General features: G+C 36.5%; 1 protein-coding gene across 1 annotated transcript in view; it reads left to right on the top strand.

Annotated features, from left to right (window-relative positions):
* The first annotated feature begins 1066 nt into the window (after window positions 1-1066).
* LOC143021712 (uracil-DNA glycosylase-like) overlaps window positions 1067-23619 on the top strand; it is a 35164-nt gene continuing 12611 nt past the window's right edge. Inside the window, exons 1-7 of the mRNA XM_076179378.1 lie at window positions 1067-1279; window positions 1963-2026; window positions 3219-3271; window positions 3385-3492; window positions 4748-4898; window positions 5701-5743; window positions 23282-23370. Coding sequence (XP_076035493.1) covers window positions 1136-1279; window positions 1963-2026; window positions 3219-3271; window positions 3385-3492; window positions 4748-4898; window positions 5701-5743; window positions 23282-23370 — 652 coding nt within the window. The 5' untranslated portion in view covers window positions 1067-1135. The remainder of the gene's footprint in view (window positions 1280-1962; window positions 2027-3218; window positions 3272-3384; window positions 3493-4747; window positions 4899-5700; window positions 5744-23281; window positions 23371-23619) is intronic.

Below are 23619 nucleotides of genomic sequence, written 5' to 3'. Positions count from 1 at the left end.
GTTGCTAGGACGGTAACGAACAGAAGTGCAGAGGTAATTATCAAACTCTATCTAGCGATAGTTAGACCAATCCTTGACTATGCGGTACAGATTTGGTCTCCGTCGTACAGAATGGACATCAATTCACTAGAATCAGTACAGAGAGGAATGACCAAAATGATACATGAACTCAGAAATTTGCCTTGCGAAGAGAGGCTTAGGCACCCTTACACTCTGGAAAGACGCAGTGCGGGGTGATCTAATAGAGGTGTTCAAGTGATCAAGGCTTCAACAAGGGTGGTGCAAACAAGGTCATCATAATAAAACATCAGGGCAGGACTCGCAGTAATGGTTTAAACTGGACAAATTTAGATTTGAGAAGGAAATAGGCAAAAATTGGTTTACTAATAGGGTGGTTGACGGATGGAATAGACTTAGTAACCATGTAGTAAGCGCTGAAACTATCTGTTGTTTTAAGAAACGATTAGGCAACTTTATGGATGGGAATTGTCAGCTCTTTTCATCCATTACTTCACATTATGACTGCCCACAGATTACACAACGCTTACAGAGAAAACTGATAAAAACTGATAAAACTAATTCTGAGTGATGGGTCCCCGTTAAAGATATTACCTATTTCCAAATAACTTATCTTTAGTTTATCAATCAGTGAATGTGATAAAATTTTGTACTTTACCACTTACGAACTTATTTACCTTGAAACGCTTCTGGCTTATGATTCTTTTGCCTTCATCTAGCAAAACTGTGACTTGGATATATTCTTTCAAGATGACCATAAAATATCTTATTAATGTGACGAAGATGTTTGGATGTTTTATAGATATAGAAATACAAGGTATCGACACTGCTATAATTGCTACTCAGCGAATTGGTATATATAGTCGGCACATTGCCGATACAAACTAACAAACCTATGCCAGCTATGAATTGAGTATGTCTAGATTGTTCATTAAACTACTAGTCGTGCAACAGGGTATAAAAATCACCTCATGATGGTTGAAGTCACTGCATTATTATTTCTTAGCGTTTTTCTTTCAATCTAGCGACACCGACGAATATTGAGTTAAAAGGTTACCAAGCCAACAACACAGCGGGAAAAATCGTAAACTAAACCAAAAGCACTGTCCCTAAGGTTATGGTACAAACTTTAGGCTACTTCACATCATTTTTAAAAGAAATTCCTCATCTTGTCATTCATCCTCGAACTATGGCATCATCACAGAAAACATTACTGAACTATTTCAGTCGTGTCAACAAACGGAAAAGTGAAGAACAACAGGTAAAGTTAGCGGTGTGGTAGTCTGGTGTGTACATTTGTGTACATGCTGCTGTAATTCAGGCGAAATTTCATGGTCATTTTTTTTCTTATTCTGATTGTGTCAGATTTGTCAATATACAAATAAACTAAGGAATTTTAGCTAAAAAGGACATACATTTATTGAGCTTAAAAAAGTAAATAAACTGCAGTATGAGTATGGTATGGTGTTGGGTTTTCTACCTGAAGAATCCAAGATGAAATGTCAAATGGCAAAAAATAATCGCCAAATTTCAAGTTATCTTATCAGGGAAGGGCTGAATGGAGAGGATAAGGTTTTAAATTTATTGCAGGTTTAGTACAACTTAACATCTAGTGCTTAACACATGTGAAACTTGGTCATTTTTTTTTTATAATTAAACAAAATTAGAAAATGCAGATTGCAGAATGAGATCAGTGTTTCAGTGGTGAGTTACTAGCTGGTTTGTATCTGTATAGGTCCTTAGATCAATTACAGCATTATGAAAGAAATATAGTCTGGCTATTATTTATACCATAAAATATACATTATGATTATCATTAGATAAGCTAGTCAGTGGAGACATACATGATACAGTCTTTCAATAGTCAAAGTTTTTCACATCAGCAATTGCTATGTGAATTAATACCTTTTACCAATAGTCTTGTTAATGATTTTTTCCTTTCAGACTCAAGTAATTCCAAAGAAAACTGCATTGGACAATAGTAAAGAAAACATTAATGCAAACACAGGTGAGTTAGATGTGTAGAATGGTGTTGAAAATATTTTTCCTACCATGATTGCAAGAAAGACAGGTTCTGAAGCATGCCCAATGCCATTGCGAACACATGGTACATTCTGCTTTCGTGTTTATTTTACAACTAGGCCTGTTGAAAAAAGTGGTTTTGTAAGCTTCTGAAAGAAAATTGATTATACAGGTTAATACCTAGTCTAAGCTGTGTGTCAATCACATTTTGGAAGGCTTAGGCTGTTTGTCATAGTTTATGATTATAGATCTTGCCTGTGGGAAAATTTTCATGGAATTTGCTGGGATCACTAAGTATATATAGGTTAATACCCAGTCTAAGCTGTGTGTCAATCACATTTTGGAAGGCTTAGGCTGTTTGTCATAGTTTATGGTTATAGATCTTGCCTGTGGGAAAATTTTCATGGAATTTGTTGGGATCACTAAGTGAAAAAATTGTGATAACACAATAGCAAAGCATTTTATTTTATGTTCATCTGTCCGTAGTCATATTTGGTAAACGGAAAGCTGTGGGAGTACAACTGAAAAGGTGTTCCAGGAGGGATAACATTCCAGTACTTGGTATCAAAAGCCATAAGGTAGTGTTGTAGTATGAACCTGCATTTAAATCTTTGTTCTTATTGTTAAATTATATTTTTCCGACATAGAAATTTGGAAAAATTATGATGGTTGCCTAAAGTTTCACTGACTGGAAACCTGCAACCTCACAGTGGTTGGCACTGATCCTTAGGCTGTGACATACATCTTTCTGAAAAGAATCTTTGGATTGCTATTTTTACTTTATTAGTGTCGGACTCCTTCTGTGCCATTTGGATGAAATTAATAGGAGGAGGGAAGCTCTCCTTAGGATTGTCAGTTCTTTTCATGTTGATATGTCTTGGCCCGTATTGACACTGAGTGTCAGCTCCTCAGGGTTGCAACCCCCAAATGGAGTTGAGGAAGTTGACAGAGTTTGAAAATGGGCTACAGAAAGATTATTCTTTCTCTGCCGTCCATTTTGCAGTTGATTGGCCGTGGTCTCCCTTGTCTATTTTGCATGATCACCACTAGCAGGTACCCATCATTGGTCCCAGAAAATTATGAATAGGTGATATATTTATGAGAATGGATATCAGTATAATTTGTAAGATTTTAAAAGGAGTGTAAGAGTTTCCCTCAATTAGAATTATTCATTTCAGAGGACTCGTTCAGTCCGGATCAGTCCAAAAGGATGGAGATGAATAAAATAATGGTAAACACTATTGCTTGTATTTTTGTTTGATATAACACTGTTTAATATGTGAATACTGAATATATATTTTATGTTAAGAGCATAAACTAATACCTTCCCCCTTTTTTTGCAAGGCTGAGATAAAGCTCCAATCCCGCAAAACTCCTGCTCTTCACTCGAGTATTGGCATCAGTTGGTATAAAGCTTTGAAAGAAGAATTCAGTAAACCATATTTCATGGAGGTATTTATTGAAATTGTTTCTATATAACTAGATGTTGGTAGCAGAATGGTTGAGGTTTTGATTCCTAGTAATTAGATTTGGGGAATCTATTTAACATCAATATGTCTGTAATCCTATTACAGACATACAGCACTATCCCTCTCTTTTTTAAGGAGTAGTGCTAGACTAGAGTGGGAGGGGGTAATTGTCTTAATTTATGCACACACACAAACAAAATTGTTGGAGAAACCTACAACTTGCTAAGACACATAAAGGTGGCTTTTACTTAGATGAAGAAACGGTAAAGAAAATATTAGTCACACTGATAGGGCCAAAATTGTAGAATGCAGTGACAATGTGGTCATCCAGTACTAAAAAGAATACAAGGAAAATTGAGAGAATCCAGAGAGCAACTATGAAGATGGCCTCAACACTGTCAAAACTGCCATATGAAGAGAGATTGTCAAAACTGCCATATGAAGAGAGATTGTCAAACTAGAATTGTTGACTGGAACAAAGGAAAGAGGTGACTTGTTGACTACAGAATCACGAGAGGTATGTAAGTCCTTGATAGAGAAGACTTACTAAATTGGAATAAGAGAAATACAAGGGGACATTGAAGGAAGCTCAAAAAGGACATTTATGGAAGAGACCTGAAAAAGAACAGTTTTCCCCACAAAGTGGTGGATGTTTGGAACAAACTAGATGAAACAATAGTGTTTGCAAAAACCATACACAAATTTAAGAGCAAATTGGACATGGCGAGGCACAGAGATGGGACACCACGAGCATAACATGCCTTCTCATAAGTTACACACACACACACACACACAAGTTCAAATCAAAATATGATAATTGGAAATCAAAGATATAGATTAAGTTGGAACTGTACATGAATCTGAGTCTATGTTAGAAAATTAGATAATAGGAGACTGGACCCAACAAGTGTTGCTTCTTTCTTGTTAACTACAAACTGGGTAAATACACATTCACTAATGCTGCTCCTTCACTGTATACTTCAATAAGGTAAATACACATGCACACATTCACAAATAATTTCAGTTGAAGTTCCCTTGACAGATTTTATTTGTATACAATTTTCATCACCAGAAACACCATTTGTGAGGATGGGGAATGGCAGGAGAGAGTGGTTTGAAGTGCCAAGGTGGTGTATGTTGCCATTAATGTAAGCAGAAAGACTGTTCATTTGATGGGCCTAGACTTCCCTATAGTAGAGATTTACTCATAGAATTGTTTTGATTATTTTCTAACCCAGCTGAGTGAGTTCTTGGTGACAGAAAGGCAGCGAAACACAATCTTTCCACCTGAAGATCAGGTCTTCTCATGGACTAATTATTGCGAATTAAATGAGGTCAAGGTTGTTGTCCTTGGCCAGGACCCCTATCATGGCCCTCGTCAAGCTCATGGTAAGTTGGCACACCTCTTTCATTGACTTCACACTGAGTGAGTACTGGCACAAAAATGTTCTAGACATCACAATGAAAACATGGAGCAAACATTGCACTGCTCCACATTCTTAGAGCAGGCTACAGTTGAGCATTTATCTGAGAGATATATTTCCTCTGAAATCTGAGCCACGGAACTGACTTTATTAATAATTTAGTAATGTATAGTGGCTACTACTTACTTTTTTTTGAGAGAGAGAGAGAGAGTAGGGGGCAAAATATAGTTGGTTGTACCTGAAGAGAATCGCCATTGATGGCGAATGTCAACTCAAATAATTCTGACAGTCGGAATTATTTGAGTTGACATTCACTGTCAATGGCGATTCTCTTCAGGTATTTACAATGACGAAAGCCCATCAAGGATTTGTACTAGCTTCACCATTGCTACGTGTTGAGCTTGGGTCTTTGTGAAATTAAGTAGGGACTGCAGTTAGCAGTTGACTTGGATTCTTCGGGAGTTAGATCGACTTCCAAGTTAGAGACTTTTGTAGCTCCATTAGCTCAGTTGGTAGAGCTCTGGCCTAGTGTCAAGCAAGGCCCTGGTTTAAGTCCCAGGGCAACTGTCAGAATTATTTGAATAGTTGGTTTTGTTCACATTGGAGAAAATTACCAGGCATTAGCCAGAATGAATTTGCACATGTGATCACTGAATAATTATATTGGTTTATCTAATATTAATAGATCAATAAGGTAATCTAACAAGTGTAACTTGTAATTTAGTATTTGTTTCATTTGGTCACACAATCTCTTCTTTCTTCTCCAGGTCTTTGCTTTAGTGTCCAGAAAGGCGTTAAACCTCCTCCCAGGTAATCCTGCAGTTAGTTTGTAACTTTGAGGAGGGTATTCTATATTGATTATTTTGTAGTAAATACTAAATGCGGCACGAAGGAAGGTGGACGGGGGAGTGGTTGTGTGTGAATATGTTGATGGTGCCTGAAGGGATTTCTCCCCATCTTCTCTATCACATGATGGCACAAAGAGGGAGGGTTGCCAATTAAGTTTAGCAGCCTAACTGTGGATGTATTGTGTAGGGGTGTGCCAATTCCATTTTTTTTTTTTTTTTTGCCAATGTCGATTCCTATTTACCATTAATTGCCGATGCCAATGCCAATTCCTATTCACTCTTAATTGCCAGTGCCAATTCCACTTTATGTAATTACAGTATATCAGTTTTAATATAAAGTCAATTGAACTATGATTTTTACTTGCTTTATTATAATCTATGTAGATTTATACACACCAGAATGGGCTACTTTTTGACTATTTTGCTATGTATCTACTTTTTATTATGTTCTTGTTTCCATCAAAAATTCTTGTTAACAAATATTTTTAAACCAGCATCACTAAGCATGATTAATTAGTGGTTTAATTCTATAAGCCAGTAGTACATAATCACTAAAACAATACATAGATGCATAAAACAAATAATTTCGAATAATACTTTTTATTATGTTGATGAGAAGTATGTCTGGGAAGTATGATAGGGGTTACTAGGCTGGATAGAGTGAGAAGTGAGGAGAAGAATAGGGATGGAAAGGGAGTTGGGGGATAGGGTTGATGAAAGAGTATTAAGATGGTTTGGACACATGGAAAGAATGAATGAAGAAAGACTAGTAAAAGAGGTATGGAAGGCAGATGTGGAGGGAGTGAACATGAGGGGACATCCTAGGATGAGATGGATGGATGGGGTGAAAGGGGCTTTGGGGAAGAGGGGAATGTCTGTTGAAGAAGGACGGGAGAGGACAGAAGACGGGTGAATGGAGAATGGTTGTACAGAAGTCCCTCAATTAACACGGATTCAATCACACACAGATTTTATTTCAAAACCATCTCAAATGTAGAGTACCGTTTTAAAATTTTCGCCGAGTTGGGCATGCATATGCACACGCGACAACATCGCAAACATTTGTGGTGACTGCTTTCTATTTTACCATATACAGTCGATCCTCAGATAACACGGTCATTATGTACTGGGAACTGCTCAAACAAGGGTGTGGGGCGAGGGGATATCCGTGGATGGCTGCCTGCGGTCACGTGTCAACCTCCGGGTACTGATGCAGGAACACAAAGGAAGAACAAACAACAGCAGGCCTACTGGCCCTAACGAGGCTGTTTGTGTTAACTAAACTACACTACAGTTAACCCCTTCCATACGGTGCCGCACACGTAGGCGTCATGGGGAGCGAGTGTATTCGCGAGGCTGCCATATCGGCGTCTTGATTATATTTATTGTAGTCGCCCCTCCATAATGACATTCTTTCTAATTCTTTTGTAATCGCATTTTCTATGGTTATCAAAATTCACAGGTGAAGAGAGAACGATCGATATAAGCGGTGACTATATTTTATGATGCGAGTATTATTACGACACGTCGTACGGCTGGCATTGGTTGCTGCCACCGAGATCTAAGTCCATGACGCCTACGTGTGCGGCACCGTATGGAAGGGGTTAAGGAAACAGGGCAACTAGGCGATAGAAGATGAACTAACACTACTGCTATCACTATCCTATCCAATTAATCCAATTGTGATTAAATGTCTGGTTGTCATATCTTTTATTGCAAAGGATAATATTTTATCTGCGGATTAGATTCCAAGTATTTGTCTAAGTGATTTTTAAATGTTATCATGTTACTCTCAACGACAGTGGGAGGTAACGAATTCCACACGTTAACAACAGAGGGAGGAGAGGGGAAGTAGGGGGATAGCCAACAAGCTTTAGCTTGTCGCTTCCACCACCCGCGCCGTGCTATTGTGAAATTTTACCGCCCTAACCTGTTCAGGTGTAATGTTTCTTTTGTTTGGAACCCAACTAATAAGTCTGATAATGACTGTGCTTGTTGTGTCTTAATTTCTCTTGTGAGGTTCTTCTTGTTACTGGTGGTGGTGGTTTGGGAGATCAAAAACAGACGTATACACACTTACACACGCGTAGACACGCACATGTAGACGTGGTAGACAACCAGTGTGTGTTGTGAATGCATGTGCGTGTACACACAAATACGAACACAGACACACACATGTACATGCTTACTTGTACATGTGAACACAGACACATACATGCATGTGCACACACACACACACACACACACACACACACACACACACACACACACACACACACACACACTTCAACGAATGGACGGCTTAGAAGACGTTCTGAAGAAAAGTGAAGTCTGTGGATCCCAACGCAAAGAGAAGTGCCTAGTGTTTTTGCAGGGTGGGGGGGAAATTGCTCGTGGAGTAGTGGGAACGTAGGGAAAGAGGAAAAGGGGAGGGATTACTGAGGGAAATGGAAGGAAATGAGGAGGGAGTAGACTTTGACCAGCCAGACAAGCGGAAGGTAAACAAAAGACTTAGCGAGGATCAAATGTCTAATAAAAATGTAAAGATTAGAAGTATAGAGAGGAGCAATACAGAAGAAAGTGACGAGAATATGTTCCAGGGATTTAAAGAGGGTGGGGGGGACACAACCCCCCCCCCCCCCCCGACTGATAAGACTAGAGGAGAGAGTTGATAAGGTGATCGAGGACTTGGAGCGTAAGTTAGGTAACGTAGACTCCATTTTTCAAAGAATTGAAAGGTTGGAACAACTAGAGAAGGCTAACAGAAACTTAACTGAAGAAATAGAGGACCTAAAAAGACAGTTAGGAAATGTAAAGGAGGAGAATGAGAAATTGAAGAAGAATAGTAATGAAAACAGAGAGAAACTAGCTACAGAAGCTAAAAATTGGAGAATAACTCAAGAAGGGAATAAGGTTTCATTCACTGACATAGTCAAACAGCAATTGAAAGAACATAATGAAGACTCAGTTATTAAAGTGATGAGACAGAAGGAGAATATAGTAAGAGAATTAGCTGACAAAAAGAAATGTATAATTATATTAGGAATGGAAGAGAAACATAACCCAGATAGAACTGCAAGAATCAAGGAGGAAAATGAAAGAGTAAGCAGTTTATTAAAATTAGTCCAGGAAGATGAACCAGAAATTATAAAGGAAATTGAGGAAAAATTCAGACTCGGAAAATATAGTACAGATAAGACCAGACCAATTAAGATTAAATTCAGGTCACAAACAACAGCAGAGAAAATTCTATCCAAGACAGGGAAACTAGCAACAAATGATCAATATAAAAAGGTATGGATAAAAAGAGAAATGAATAAGGAGGAAAGAGAGGCAGAAAAGCAGAAAAGAATTGAAGCTAAGGCAAAAAACGAGGAAAGAACGGAGTCAGAGAAAGAGAGATTCTATTGGAGAGTAGTGAACATGAAAATAAAGCAGTTCGACATACTAAAGAAAAACATAAGGGAAACAGAGAATACAATGGAAGTGGCAGAAAACTAAGAGTGTCTTACACAAATATAGATGGATTGATAACAGGATTGAATGAACTGAATGATTATTTGAAAGAAAAAGAACCGGACATAATGGGAATTGTAGAAACAAAATTAAAAGGCCCACTACCACCCAACAGTGTAGGACATGATACATACAATTATTGGATTAGAAACAGAGAGAAAAAACAAGGGGGTGGAGTTATGTTCCTGACTAAGAAGGATATAAACGTGAAAGGTGTCATATATGGAAAGAATACAGTAGAGATGATTATGATAGAAGTGGAAGACCGAGATAAGAAGAGCAGAAAATTTGTGATCAATTATGTGCCTCCGAAAACAGCCTCATGGGAGGAGAGTGAACATAAAAGTATGTTAGAGGACACAAAGATAGCATTAACTAAAATAATGGAAGACGGAGGAAGAATAGTTATGATGGGCGACTTTAATTGCAAAGAAATCTGCTGGGAAGAAATGACAGTAAAGAGTGGTGATGACTCATGGGGAAATGCTCTACTTGAGATGATTACTGACCATTCAATGACACAATGGATACAAGAGAACACTAGGTATAGAAATGAAGAAGAACCATCGAGGCTAGACTTAATAATTACATCTGAACCTAGAATAGTGGACAAGATTGAATATAAAACACCAATAGGTAAAAGTGACCACATATTGATTGAACTGGAACTTAATGAAGAAAAATATATGAAAAGAAATGAACAATATAGAAAAGGAAGAATGATGTATGAAAAAACAAACTTTGATAAAATAAGAGAATTCTTCCAACAAGAAAACTGGGAAGAAATATACAAAGAAGAAACAACAGTGGAAGAGAAATGGAATATTTTGACAAAAATTTACAAAAAAGGAGTGGAAAAGTATGTCCCAAGACAAAAACAAGAAAAAGAATATGTAAAATGCTGGTACAACAAAAGTTGTAGGGAGTTAAAGGACAAAAGAGACAAAGCCTGGAACAGATGGAAAAAAGACAGAAGACCTGAAAAATGGAAAATATATACTGGTTATAGAAATGAATATGTACAAAAGTGCAGAGAGAAAAAAAGAAAATATGAAAAAGATGTTATAGAAAAGTGTAAAGATCAACCAAAACTATTCTACAGATTTGTAAACAATAAACTGAAAAACAAACAAGACTTAGAGAAATTAAGACAAGGAGGAGTTGAATACACTGAGGAAATGGAAATGGCAGAAATTATGAACAAACATTTTAAATCAGTGTTTACAAGGGAAAATATACAACCTGAAGAGATTGAGTGGAAGGAAAAAGTCCCCCCTATGGAAGAAATAGAAGTAACAAAGAATGAAATATTGACACACTTGGGTAATTTTGATGTCAGAAAATCGCATGGGCCAGATGAAATAGCAAACTGGATTCTGAAAGAATGCAGGAATGAACTGGCAGACAAAATACATAGCATAATAAGCAGTTCCTTAAAAGAAGGAAAAGTTCCAGAAGATTGGAAAAAAGCAAATATAGTACCTATATATAAAGGAGGAAATAAAGAAGAACCTACCAACTATAGACCAGTCTCTCTAACAAGTACAATAGCAAAAATATGTGAAAGAATTATCAAAAGTAGATGGGTAAAATACTTGGAAAAAAACAACGTACTAAATCCAAGGCAATTTGGATTCAGACAAGGACGATCATGCGTCACCAATTTAATATGTTTCTATTCAAGGCTAATAGATATAATACAAGAAAGAGATGGATGGGCTGATTGTGCATTTCTAGACCTAAAAAAAGCTTTTGCCAAAGTACCACATAAGAAGTTGCTTAAGAAATTAGAATATGAAGGAGGAATACAAGGTAAATTGCTAAATTGGATGGAAGACTTTTTGCAAGAAAGAAAAATGAGAGTAGTGATAAGAGATCAGCACTCAAAATGGAATGAAGTAATAAGCGGTGTCCCGCAGGGAACAGTTCTGGCCCCAATAATGTTTGCTATATATATTAATGATATGGATGAAGGAATTGAAAGCTATATGAGCTTCTTTGCAGATGATGCAAAATTACTGAAAAGAGTGAAAACTGAAGAAGATTGTGAATCACTACAGAGAGATCTAAATAAAGTACAAGAATGGAGTAGGAAGTGGGAGATGGAGTTCAATACAAAAAAGTGTAGTATAATGGAATTTGGAAAAAGCAAAAACAGAATAACAGGATCATATAATTTGGGAAAAGAAGGAATAAAAAAAGTAGAAAATGAGAAGGACCTGGGAGTCATTGTTATGAATAATATGTCACCTGAGAAACATATAAATAAGATTTTTGGAGAAACTTATAATTTAATAAGAACAATCAAAGTGGCATTTACATACCTGGATGAAGAAATGGTGAGGAAAATCCTAATCACCCTGATAAGACCAAGATTGGAATATGCAGCAACGATATGGTCACCAAGTACAAAAAATGTATAAAAAAACTTGAAAGAATACAAAGAGCAATTACAAAACTGGCACCAACACTCTCAAAACTATCATATGAAGAGAGACTACAAAAACTTAAACTACAGACACTAGAGCAAAGAAGAGAGAGAGGAGATTTGATAGCTATTTACAGAATCATGAAAGGCATAGAAATTACTGATAGAGAGAATCTGATAAAATGGGATGACAGAAATACAAGAGGACACGGAAAGAAAATAAAAAAAGACAGCTATAGAAGAGATTTTAAAAAGAACAGCTTTCCTCACAGAGCAATAGACAGTTGGAACAAGTTAGATGAGAAAGTGGTGTGTGCAAAAACAATACATGAATTTAAAAATAGTTTAGATAAAATGAGATATGAAGACGGGACCCCACGAGCATAGCTCCCCTTCCCGTAAAATACAACTAGGTAAATACACACACACACACACACACACACACACTTCAGCGAATGGACGGCTTGGATGACGTTCTGAAGAAAACTGAAGTCTGTGGATCCCAACGCAAAGAGAAGTGCCTAGTGTTTTTACAGGGTGGGGGGGAAATTGCTCATGGAGTAGTGGGAAAGTAGGGAAAGAGGAAAAGGGGAGGGATTACTGAGGGAAATGGAAGGAAATGAGGAGGGAGTAGACTTGGCCCAGCCAGACAAGCGAAAGGTAAACAAAAGACTGAGCGATGATGAAATGTCTAATAAAAATGTAAAGATTAGAAGTATAGAGAGGAGCAATACAGTAGAAAGTGATGAGAATATGTTCCAGGGATTTAAAGAGGGTGGGGGGGACACAAGCCCCCCCCCCCCCCCCCCCCCCCCCGACTGATAAGACTAGAGGAGAGAGTTGATAAGGTGATCGAGGACTTGGAAAGTAGGTTAGGTAATGTTGACTCCATTTTCCAGAGAATTGAAAGGTTGGAACAACTAGAGAAGGCAAACAGAAACTTAACTGATGAAATAGAGGACCTAAAAAGACAGTTAAGAAATGTAAAGGAGGAGAATGAGAAATTGAAGAAGAATAGTAATGAAAACAGAGAGACAATAGCTAAAGAAGCTAAAAATTGGAGAACAACCCAAGAAGGGAATAAGGTTTCATTCACTGACATAGTCAAACAGCAATTGAAAGAACATAATGAAGACTCAGTTATTAAAGTGATGAGACAGAAGGAGAATATAGTAAGAGAATTAGCTGACAAAAAGAAATGTATAATTATATTAGGAATGGAAGAGAAACATAACCCAGATAGAACCGCAAGAATCAAGGAGGAAAATGAAAGAGTAAGCAGTTTATTAAAATTAGTCCAGGAAGATGAACCAGAAATTATAAAGGAAATTGAGGAAAAATTCAGACTCGGAAAATATAGTACAGATAAGACCAGACCAATTAAGATTAAATTCAGGTCACAAACAACGGCAGAGAAAATTCTATCCAAAACAGGGAAACTAGCAACAAATGATCAATATAAAAAGGTATGGATAAAAAGAGAAATGAATAAGGAGGAAAGAGAGACAGAAAAGCAGAAAAGACTTGAAGCTAAGGCAAAAAAACGAGGAAAGAACGGAGTCAGAGAAAGAGAGATTCTATTGGAGAGTAGTGAACATGAAAATAAAGCAGTTCGACATACTAAAGAAAAACATAAGGGAAACAGAGAATACAATGGAAGTGGCAGAAAACTAAGAGTGTCTTACACAAATATAGATGGATTGATAACAGGATTGAATGAACTGAATGATTATTTGAAAGAAAAAGAACCGGACATAATGGGAATTGTAGAAACAAAATTAAAAGGCCCACTACCACCCAACAGTGTAGGACATGATACATACAATTATTGGATTAGAAACAGAGAGAAAAAACAAGGGGGTGGAGTTATGTTCCTGACTAAGAAGGATATAAACGTGAAAGGTGTCATATATGGAAAGAATACAGTAGAAATGATTATGATAGAAGTGGAAGACCGAGATAAGAAGAGCAGAAAATTTGTGATCAATTATGTGCCTCCGAAAACAGCATCATGGGAGGAGAGTGAACATAAAAGTATGTTAGAGGACACAAAGATAGCATTAACTAAAATAATGGAAGACGGAGGAAGAATAGTTATGATGGGCGACTTTAATTGCAAAGAAATCTGCTGGGAAGAAATGACAGTAAAGAGTGGTGATGACTCATGGGGAAATGCTCTACTTGAGATGATTACTGACCATTCAATGACACAATGGATACAAGAGAACACTAGGTATAGAAATGAAGAAGAACCATCGAGACTAGACTTAATAATTACATCTGAACCTAGAATAGTGGACAAGATTGAATATAAAACACCAATAGGTAAAAGTGACCACATATTGATTGAACTGGAACTTAATGAAGAAAAATATATGAAAAGAAATGAACAATATAGAAAAGGAAGAATGATGTATGAAAAAACAAACTTTGATAAAATAAGAGAATTCTTCCAACAAGAAAACTGGGAAGAAATATACAAAGAAGAAACAACAGTGGAAGAGAAATGGAATATTTTGACAAAAATTTACAAAAAAGGAGTGGAAAAGTATGTCCCAAGACAAAAACAAGAAAAAGAATATGTAAAATGCTGGTACAACAAAAGTTGTAGGGAGTTAAAGGACAAAAGAGACAAAGCCTGGAACAGATGGAAAAAAGACAGAAGACCTGAAAAATGGAAAATATATACTGGTTATAGAAATGAATATGTACAAAAGTGCAGAGAGGAAAAAAGAAAATATGAAAAAGATGTTATAGAAAAGTGTAAAGATCAACCAAAACTATTCTACAGATTTGTAAACAATAAACTGAAAAACAAACAAGACTTAGAGAAATTAAGACAAGGAGGAGTTGAATACACTGAGGAAATGGAAATGGCAGAAATTATGAACAAACATTTTAAATCAGTGTTTACAAGGGAAAATATACAACCTGAAGAGATTGAGTGGAAGGAAAAAGTCCCCCCTATGGAAGAAATAGAAGTAACAAAGAATGAAATATTGACACACTTGGGTAATTTTGATGTCAGAAAATCGCATGGGCCAGATGAAATAGCAAACTGGATTCTGAAAGAATGCAGGAATGAACTGGCAGACAAAATACATAGCATAATAAGCAGTTCCTTAAAAGAAGGAAAAGTTCCAGAAGATTGGAAAAAAGCAAATATAGTACCTATATATAAAGGAGGAAATAAAGAAGAACCTACCAACTATAGACCAGTCTCTCTAACAAGTACAATAGCAAAAATATGTGAAAGAATTATCAAAAGTAGATGGGTAAAATACCTGGAAAAAAACAACGTACTAAATCCAAGGCAATTTGGATTCAGACAAGGACGATCATGCGTCACCAATTTAATATGTTTCTATTCAAGGCTAATAGATATAATACAAGAAAGAGATGGATGGGCTGATTGTGCATTTCTAGACCTAAAAAAAGCTTTTGACAAAGTACCACATAAGAAGTTGCTTAAGAAATTAGAATATGAAGGAGGAATACAAGGTAAATTGCTAAATTGGATGGAAGACTTTTTGCAAGAAAGAAAAATGAGAGTAGTGATAAGAGACCAGCACTCAAAATGGAATGAAGTAATAAGCGGTGTCCCGCAGGGAACAGTTCTGGCCCCAATAATGTTTGCTATATATATTAATGATATGGATGAAGGAATTGAAAGCTATATGAGCTTCTTTGCAGATGATGCAAAATTACTGAAAAGAGTGAAAACTGAAGAAGATTGTGAATCACTACAGAGAGATCTAAATAAAGTACAAGAATGGAGTAGGAAGTGGGAGATGGAGTTCAATACAAAAAAGTGTAGTATAATGGAATTTGGAAAAAGCAAAAACAGAATAACAGGATCATATAATTTGGGAGAAGAAGGAATAAAAAGAGTAGAAAATGAGAAGGACCTGGGAGTCATTGTTATGAATAATATGTCACCTGAGAAACATATAAATAAGATTTTTGGAGAAACTTATAATTTAATAAGAACAATCAAAGTGGCATTTACATACCTGGATGAAGAAATGGTGAGGAAAATCCTAATCACCCTGATAAGACCAAGATTGGAATATGCAGCAACGATATGGTCACCAAGTACAAAAAAATGTATAAAAAAAACTTGAAAGAATACAAAGAGCAATTACAAAACTGGCACCAACACTCTCAAAACTATCATATGAAGAGAGACTACAAAAACTTAAACTACAGACACTAGAGCAAAGAAGAGAGAGAGGAGATTTGATAGCTATTTACAGAATCATGAAAGGCATAGAAATTACTGATAGAGAGAATCTGATAAAATGGGATGACAGAAATACAAGAGGACACGGAAAGAAAATAAAAAAAGACAGCTATAGAAGAGATTTTAAAAAGAACAGCTTTCCTCACAGAGCAATAGACAGTTGGAACAAGTTAGATGAGAAAGTGGTGTGTGCAAAAACAATACATGAATTTAAAAATAGTTTAGATAAAATGAGATATGAAGACGGGACCCCACGAGCATAGCTCCCCTTCCCGTAAAATACAACTAGGTAAATACACACACACACACACACACACACACACACACTTCAGCGAATGGACGGCTTGGATGACGTTCTGAAGAAAACTGAAGTCTGTGGATCCCAACGCAAAGAGAAGTGCCTAGTGTTTTTACAGGGTGGGGGGGAAATTGCTCATGGAGTAGTGGGAAAGTAGGGAAAGAGGAAAAGGGGAGGGATTACTGAGGGAAATGGAAGGAAATGAGGAGGGAGTAGACTTGGCCCAGCCAGACAAGCGAAAGGTAAACAAAAGACTGAGCGATGATGAAATGTCTAATAAAAATGTAAAGATTAGAAGTATAGAGAGGAGCAATACAGTAGAAAGTGACGAGAATATGTTCCAGGGATTTAAAGAGGGTGGGGGGGACACACCCCCCCCCCCCCCCCCCCCCCCGACTGATAAGACTAGAGGAGAGAGTTGATAAGGTGATCGAGGACTTGGAAAGTAGGTTAGGTAATGTTGACTCCATTTTCCAGAGAATTGAAAGGTTGGAACAACTAGAGAAGGCAAACAGAAACTTAACTGATGAAATAGAGGACCTAAAAAGACAGTTAAGAAATGTAAAGGAGGAGAATGAGAAATTGAAGAAGAATAGTAATGAAAACAGAGAGACAATAGCTAAAGAAGCTAAAAATTGGAGAACAACCCAAGAAGGGAATAAGGTTTCATTCACTGACATAGTCAAACAGCAATTGAAAGAACATAATGAAGACTCAGTTATTAAAGTGATGAGACAGAAGGAGAATATAGTAAGAGAATTAGCTGACAAAAAGAAATGTATAATTATATTAGGAATGGAAGAGAAACATAACCCAGATAGAACCGCAAGAATCAAGGAGGAAAATGAAAGAGTAAGCAGTTTATTAAAATTAGTCCAGGAAGATGAACCAGAAATTATAAAGGAAATTGAGGAAAAATTCAGACTCGGAAAATATAGTACAGATAAGACCAGACCAATTAAGATTAAATTCAGGTCACAAACAACGGCAGAGAAAATTCTATCCAAAACAGGGAAACTAGCAACAAATGATCAATATAAAAAGGTATGGATAAAAAGAGAAATGAATAAGGAGGAAAGAGAGACAGAAAAGCAGAAAAGACTTGAAGCTAAGGCAAAAAACGAGGAAAGAACGGAGTCAGAGAAAGAGAGATTCTATTGGAGAGTAGTGAACATGAAAATAAAGCAGTTCGACATACAAAAGAAAAACATAAGGGAAACAGAGAACACAATGGAAGTGGCAGAAAACTAAGAGCGTCTTACACAAATATAGATGGATTGATAACAGGATTGAATGAACTGAATGATTATTTGAAAGAAAAAGAACCGGACATAATGGGAATTGTAGAAACAAAATTAAAAGGCCCACTACCACCCAACAGTGTAGGACATGATGCATACAATTATTGGATTAGAAACAGAGAGAAAAAACAAGGGGGTGGAGTTATGTTCCTGACTAAGAAGGATATAAACGTGAAAGGTGTCATATATGGAAAGAATACAGTAGAGATGATTATGATAGAAGTGGAAGACCGAGATAAGAAGAGCAGAAAATTTGTGATCAATTATGTGCCTCCAAAAACAGCCTCATGGGAGGAGAGTGAACATAAAAGTATGTTAGAGGACACAAAGATAGCATTAACTAAAATAATGGAAGACGGAGGAAGAATAGTTATGATGGGCGACTTTAATTGCAAAGAAATCTGCTGGGAAGAAATGACAGTAAAGAGTGGTGATGACTCATGGGGAAATGCTCTACTTGAGATGATTACTGACCATTCAATGACACAATGGATACAAGAGAACACTAGGTATAGAAATGAAGAAGAACCATCGAGACTAGACTTAATAATTACATCTGAACCTAGAATAGTGGACAAGATTGAATATAAAACACCAATAGGTAAAAGTGACCACATATTGATTGAACTGGAACTTAATGAAGAAAAATATATGAAAAGAAATGAACAATATAGAAAAGGAAGAATGATGTATGAAAATACAAACTTTGATAAAATAAGAGAATTCTTCCAACAAGAAAACTGGGAAGAAATATACAAAGAAGAAACATCAGTGGAAGAGAAATGGAATATTTTGACAAAAATTTACAAAAAAGGAGTGGAAAAGTATGTCCCAAGACAAAAACAAGAAAAAGAATATGTAAAATGCTGGTACAACAAAAGTTGTAGGGAGTTAAAAGACAAAAGAGACAAAGCCTGGACCAGATGGAAAAAAGACAGAAGACCTGAAAAATGGAAAATATATACTGGTTATAGAAATGAATATGTACAAAAGTGCAGAGAGGAAAAAAGAAAATATGAAAAAGATGTTATAGAAAAGTGTAAAGATCAACCAAAACTATTCTACAGATTTGTAAACAATAAACTGAAAAACAAACAAGACTTGGAGAAATTAAGACAAGGAGGAGTTGAATACACTGAGGAAATGGAAATGGCAGAAATTATGAACAAACATTTTAAATCAGTGTTTACAAGGGAAAATATACAACCTGAAGAGATTGAGTGGAAAGAAAAAGTCCCCCCTATGGAAGAAATAGAAGTAACAAAGAATGAAATATTGACACACTTGGGTAATTTTGATGTCAGAAAATCGCATGGGCCAGATGAAATAGCAAACTGGATTCTGAAAGAATGCAGGAATGAACTGGCAGACAAAATACATAGCATAATAAGCAGTTCCTTAAAAGAAGGAAAAGTTCCAGAAGATTGGAAAAAAGCAAATATAGTACCTATATATAAAGGAGGAAATAAAGAAGAACCTACCAACTATAGACCAGTCTCTCTAACAAGTACAATAGCAAAAATTTGTGAAAGAATTATCAAAAGTAGATGGGTAAAATACCTGGAAAAAAACAACGTACTAAATCCAAGGCAATTTGGATTCAGACAAGGACGATCATGCGTCACCAATTTAATATGTTTCTATTCAAGGCTAATAGATATAATACAAGAAAGAGATGGATGGGCTGATTGTGCATTTCTAGACCTAAAAAAAGCTTTTGACAAAGTACCACATAAGAAGTTGCTTAAGAAATTAGAATATGAAGGAGGAATACAAGGTAAATTGCTAAATTGGATGGAAGACTTTTTGCAAGAAAGAAAAATGAGAGTAGTGATAAGAGACCAGCACTCAAAATGGAATGAAGTAATAAGCGGTGTCCCGCAGGGAACAGTTCTGGCCCCAATAATGTTTGCTATATATATTAATGATATGGATGAAGGAATTGAAAGCTATATGAGCTTCTTTGCAGATGATGCAAAACTACTGAAAAGAGTGAAAACTGAAGAAGATTGTGAATCACTACAGAGAGATCTAAATAAAGTACAAGAATGGAGTAGGAAGTGGGAGATGGAGTTCAATACAAAAAAGTGTAGTATAATGGAATTTGGAAAAAGCAAAAACAGAATAACAGGATCATATAATTTGGGAGAAGAAGGAATAAAAAAAGTAGAAAATGAGAAGGACCTGGGAGTCATTGTTATGAATAATATGTCACCTGAGAAACATATAAATAAGATTTTTGGAGAAACTTATAATTTAATAAGAACAATCAAAGTGGCATTTACATACCTGGATGAAGAAATGGTGAGGAAAATCCTAATCACCCTGATAAGACCAAGATTGGAATATGCAGCAACGATATGGTCACCAAGTACAAAAAAATGTATAAAAAAACTTGAAAGAATACAAAGAGCAATCACAAAATTGGCACCAACACTCTCAAAACTATCATATGAAGAGAGACTACAAAAACTTAAACTACAGACACTAGAGCAAAGAAGAGAGAGAGGAGATTTGATAGCTATTTACAGAATCATGAAAGGCATAGAAATTACTGATAGAGAGAATCTGATAAAATGGGATGACAGAAATACAAGAGGACACGGAAAGAAAATAAAAAAAGACAGCTATAGAAGAGATTTGAAAAAGAACAGCTTTCCTCACAGAGTAATAGACAGTTGGAACAAGTTAGATGAGAAAGTGGTGTGTGCAAAAACAATACATGAATTTAAAAATAGTTTAGATAAAATGAGATATGAAGACGGGACCCCACGAGCATAGCTCCCCTTCCCGTAAAATACAACTAGGTAAATACAACTAGGTAATACACATACATATGCCACATACATATACATATGCCACATACTCACACACGTGTATACTCCACATACACCCACGTGTATATGCCACGTACACACACATATGTATATACGCCACATACACACACATATGTATATACGCCACATACACACACACACACATGCATATATGCCACATACACACACATGTATATACGCACAAACACATACAAACACCACATACATACACCACATACACACACGCACACACATACATGCATGCGGTTCTCGGTATTTAATATGGAATGTCAGCATACGCGGATTTGGTCATACATGGTAATTTCAGGAACCTAACCCCCGCGTTATTTGAGGGACTCCTGTATATGGATGATGTTGTGATGCATGAGGTGGAATGGGTGGGGGGATGGGGGTTGAGGTAGTATGTGTGAGCAGAATTTGACGTAGCCCAAAAGGATTTCTCCCCGTCTTCTCCTTTTCTACATGGGGGGATGGAGAGGGGGGGGTCGCCGATTTAATGAAGCGGCCTCGCTGTGGATGTGCTGTGCCTTGCGACACTGCCTCTGAACCAGGGCAGTGGACAAGATGCAGAAATGACCTTGCATCCAGGAAGTGCTAAGATAAGAGGGAGGGTGGAGGGGAGTGGAGTGTATTTAGAGATGAAATGGGTGGGAATGATTTTATGCCTTTTCTTTTTGACTACCTCCCTTGTAAGGGGGAAGAAGCCTTGGTATATGTATGTATGTATTATGTTGATGAACAACAACTTCTTATTAGACAAATCAAACCTTTATATAAACCTTAAAAACTCTAATAAAAGACATGTGATACTATTTATAAAGATGCCAGATGTTTTTAATTGAGCAATTGTTAAGCCTCTAAAGTCTACTTACAAAAATTGTATTTTTGAATAATGGAGAACTATTAAGCCAAAATACATAAAGATGTATTGTTATATATTTACTTGTCAAAATACATAAAAAAGAATTATAACAGATTTGTTTGGCCATAAATTGCTGCGTAGTAAATCCGTCTATCGCGGCGAAACGCGACAGACATATCAATACATCAAAATACCATAGGTTCCAATCAACACTGATTCAGTTGATAGAGATTGCAACGCTCCCTCCGGGTAAGCGATCATTTTTCCGCTGCTCCTTGTGTCAATGACACACAAACCGAAGGATGGGGGTTGGTACTGGACCGCAGATTAGTCGTCTGGTAGGACATGGGGATTGGGTAAGTGGGTCCTAGTCCACTTTTCCATTCTTGGTTGAAAGGAAACTCGATCTTTTCTCTGTATTTATTCTTCCAGAACTTCCATAAACTTCCCACACCAGGGAAGGGGGGGGGGGGTTTGCAAACTTGTGTTCCCTTTCAATAGTACATTTTACTCCAGGACTGGTTCCCTGTAAAATTTTATAACCCATCTTCAGAAACACTACTACATCAATAAGAAACGGCGTAGGGTAGCTGAAAGATTCGTGAGGCAGAATAAATCCTTACGAGACTATAGGGAGGTAACAAGAGGTTAATATGCCTCTTCCTGAAATATAACATAGGAAACGCCTCTTCAGAAATCTTTAAATTACCCTACTTAAAGTTTACAAATTATTTTATGTTAGGCTAGGTAGGTTAGGTAGGCTAACCCCCTATACAGCAGTTATGTCATGACACCTTAAGGCCTAACAGTGAAAAATAATTATGAGAATTTGTTTCGATACATATTATTAAAAAAAAATTATATAACCTAGTTATGAGAACGTAAAGGGTTAGCTAAACACTTAGCAACACACAAGGCAGTCAATGCCAGCCTTGTTGTTGCACTCCCCTCTTTAGACTCGTTTCCCCTCGTTACTGGACACGGGCTTCTCAATTAAAACTTTTGGTACATGTTAATTAATGGTTCTGACGTTAACCCTTACCTTTTAAAAGGGATGATTTCGGATTATGATTTAGCAGCCTGGGTCGGCTGTCTTGAAGAGCTTTCGTGGCTTTTCCAATATGCCACGTAGATAGACCCATTGTAAACAATGGGTTCATTCTTCCCCCTCAGTGTCCGATAGCGAGATTATGACTTAATGTTTATGTAGTAATATTCTTTTAACATGTTTGCTAATGAATACAGTTTTTTTTATATATATTTCCTAACAATTAATTCTTCATAAGTACAATAGTAAATTAAAGATATTAGAGCTGGATGATGAATCAATTTCTAAGTACTTCCACAATTTTAAGGGGTAACTTTTCCCCCTGACACGTCCACCCATTTTTTGCACTTATAAGCAGGTAAAATCAACTAAGTCCACAGACACCTGGACGATTTACTCCCAACAAAGTTACAACAAAGTTTCTACAACAGAAATTAAGTGAGAGTAATCTCTCACTTAATTTCTGTTGTAGAAACTTTGTTGTAAAAAAAAAAAAAAAAAAAAAAAAAAAAAAAATATATATATATATATATATATATATATATATATATTATTTTTAGTTTAATTTTATATAAAAAATACAAAAATGAAATTAAAAATTAATATAATTTGCTCTAACATTTACTCCTGCTTGTGCTATTATTTTAAAAGCATCGGCAAAATATTGCCAATGGCGATTCCCATTCTAAAAAAAAATGCCAATTCTTGCTGATGGTGGTTCACCAAAAAAGTCCCAATTCTTGCCGATCCCGATTAATCGGCACACCCCTAGTACCGTGTCTTGCTGCATTGCCTCTGACCCTGGCAGTGGGCAGGAGCTAAGATGAGAGGGAAGGGGGAAGAAGCCTTCGGTATATGTAGATAGAAATGCCACATGATTATATTAAGCAGACGTAGACCTTGGCCTGAAAGGTCACAATTGATCAGGACACAACTTCTGACTAACTTTACTTTTTTTTCTCTACAGCTTGCTGAACATGTATAAGGAGCTTAATGAAGATATTCCTGGATTTGAAAAACCAAATCATGGTCTCCTAGTGGGATGGGCTCGCCAAGGTAAAGTATCTTTCATGGTGATGATGTATTTATCCCTCACCCCTATCCTTTATTCACTGTACAAGGTGGCTAGCCAGTAATGTCTTTGTTGGAGTTCTGGGATATAAGATATACCTTTGGTGATATTATGTTGATTTTAGCATGACTAACTATTATTCATGTAGCTTCTTAAAGATGCTGATGCCCGAGTCCAATATTTTTAGAATTTACAATATTGAAAAATTGACTTGATTGTTTTGGTTAAAGGCC

This window comes from Oratosquilla oratoria, chromosome 42 (genome assembly GCF_046742065.1).
Source record: "Oratosquilla oratoria isolate Oo_2021 chromosome 42, ASM4674206v1, whole genome shotgun sequence".
Taxonomy (NCBI): domain Eukaryota; kingdom Metazoa; phylum Arthropoda; class Malacostraca; order Stomatopoda; family Squillidae; genus Oratosquilla; species Oratosquilla oratoria.
The sequence above is the reverse complement of the archived record's forward strand: the minus strand, read 5'-3'. Positions and strand labels throughout refer to the sequence as shown.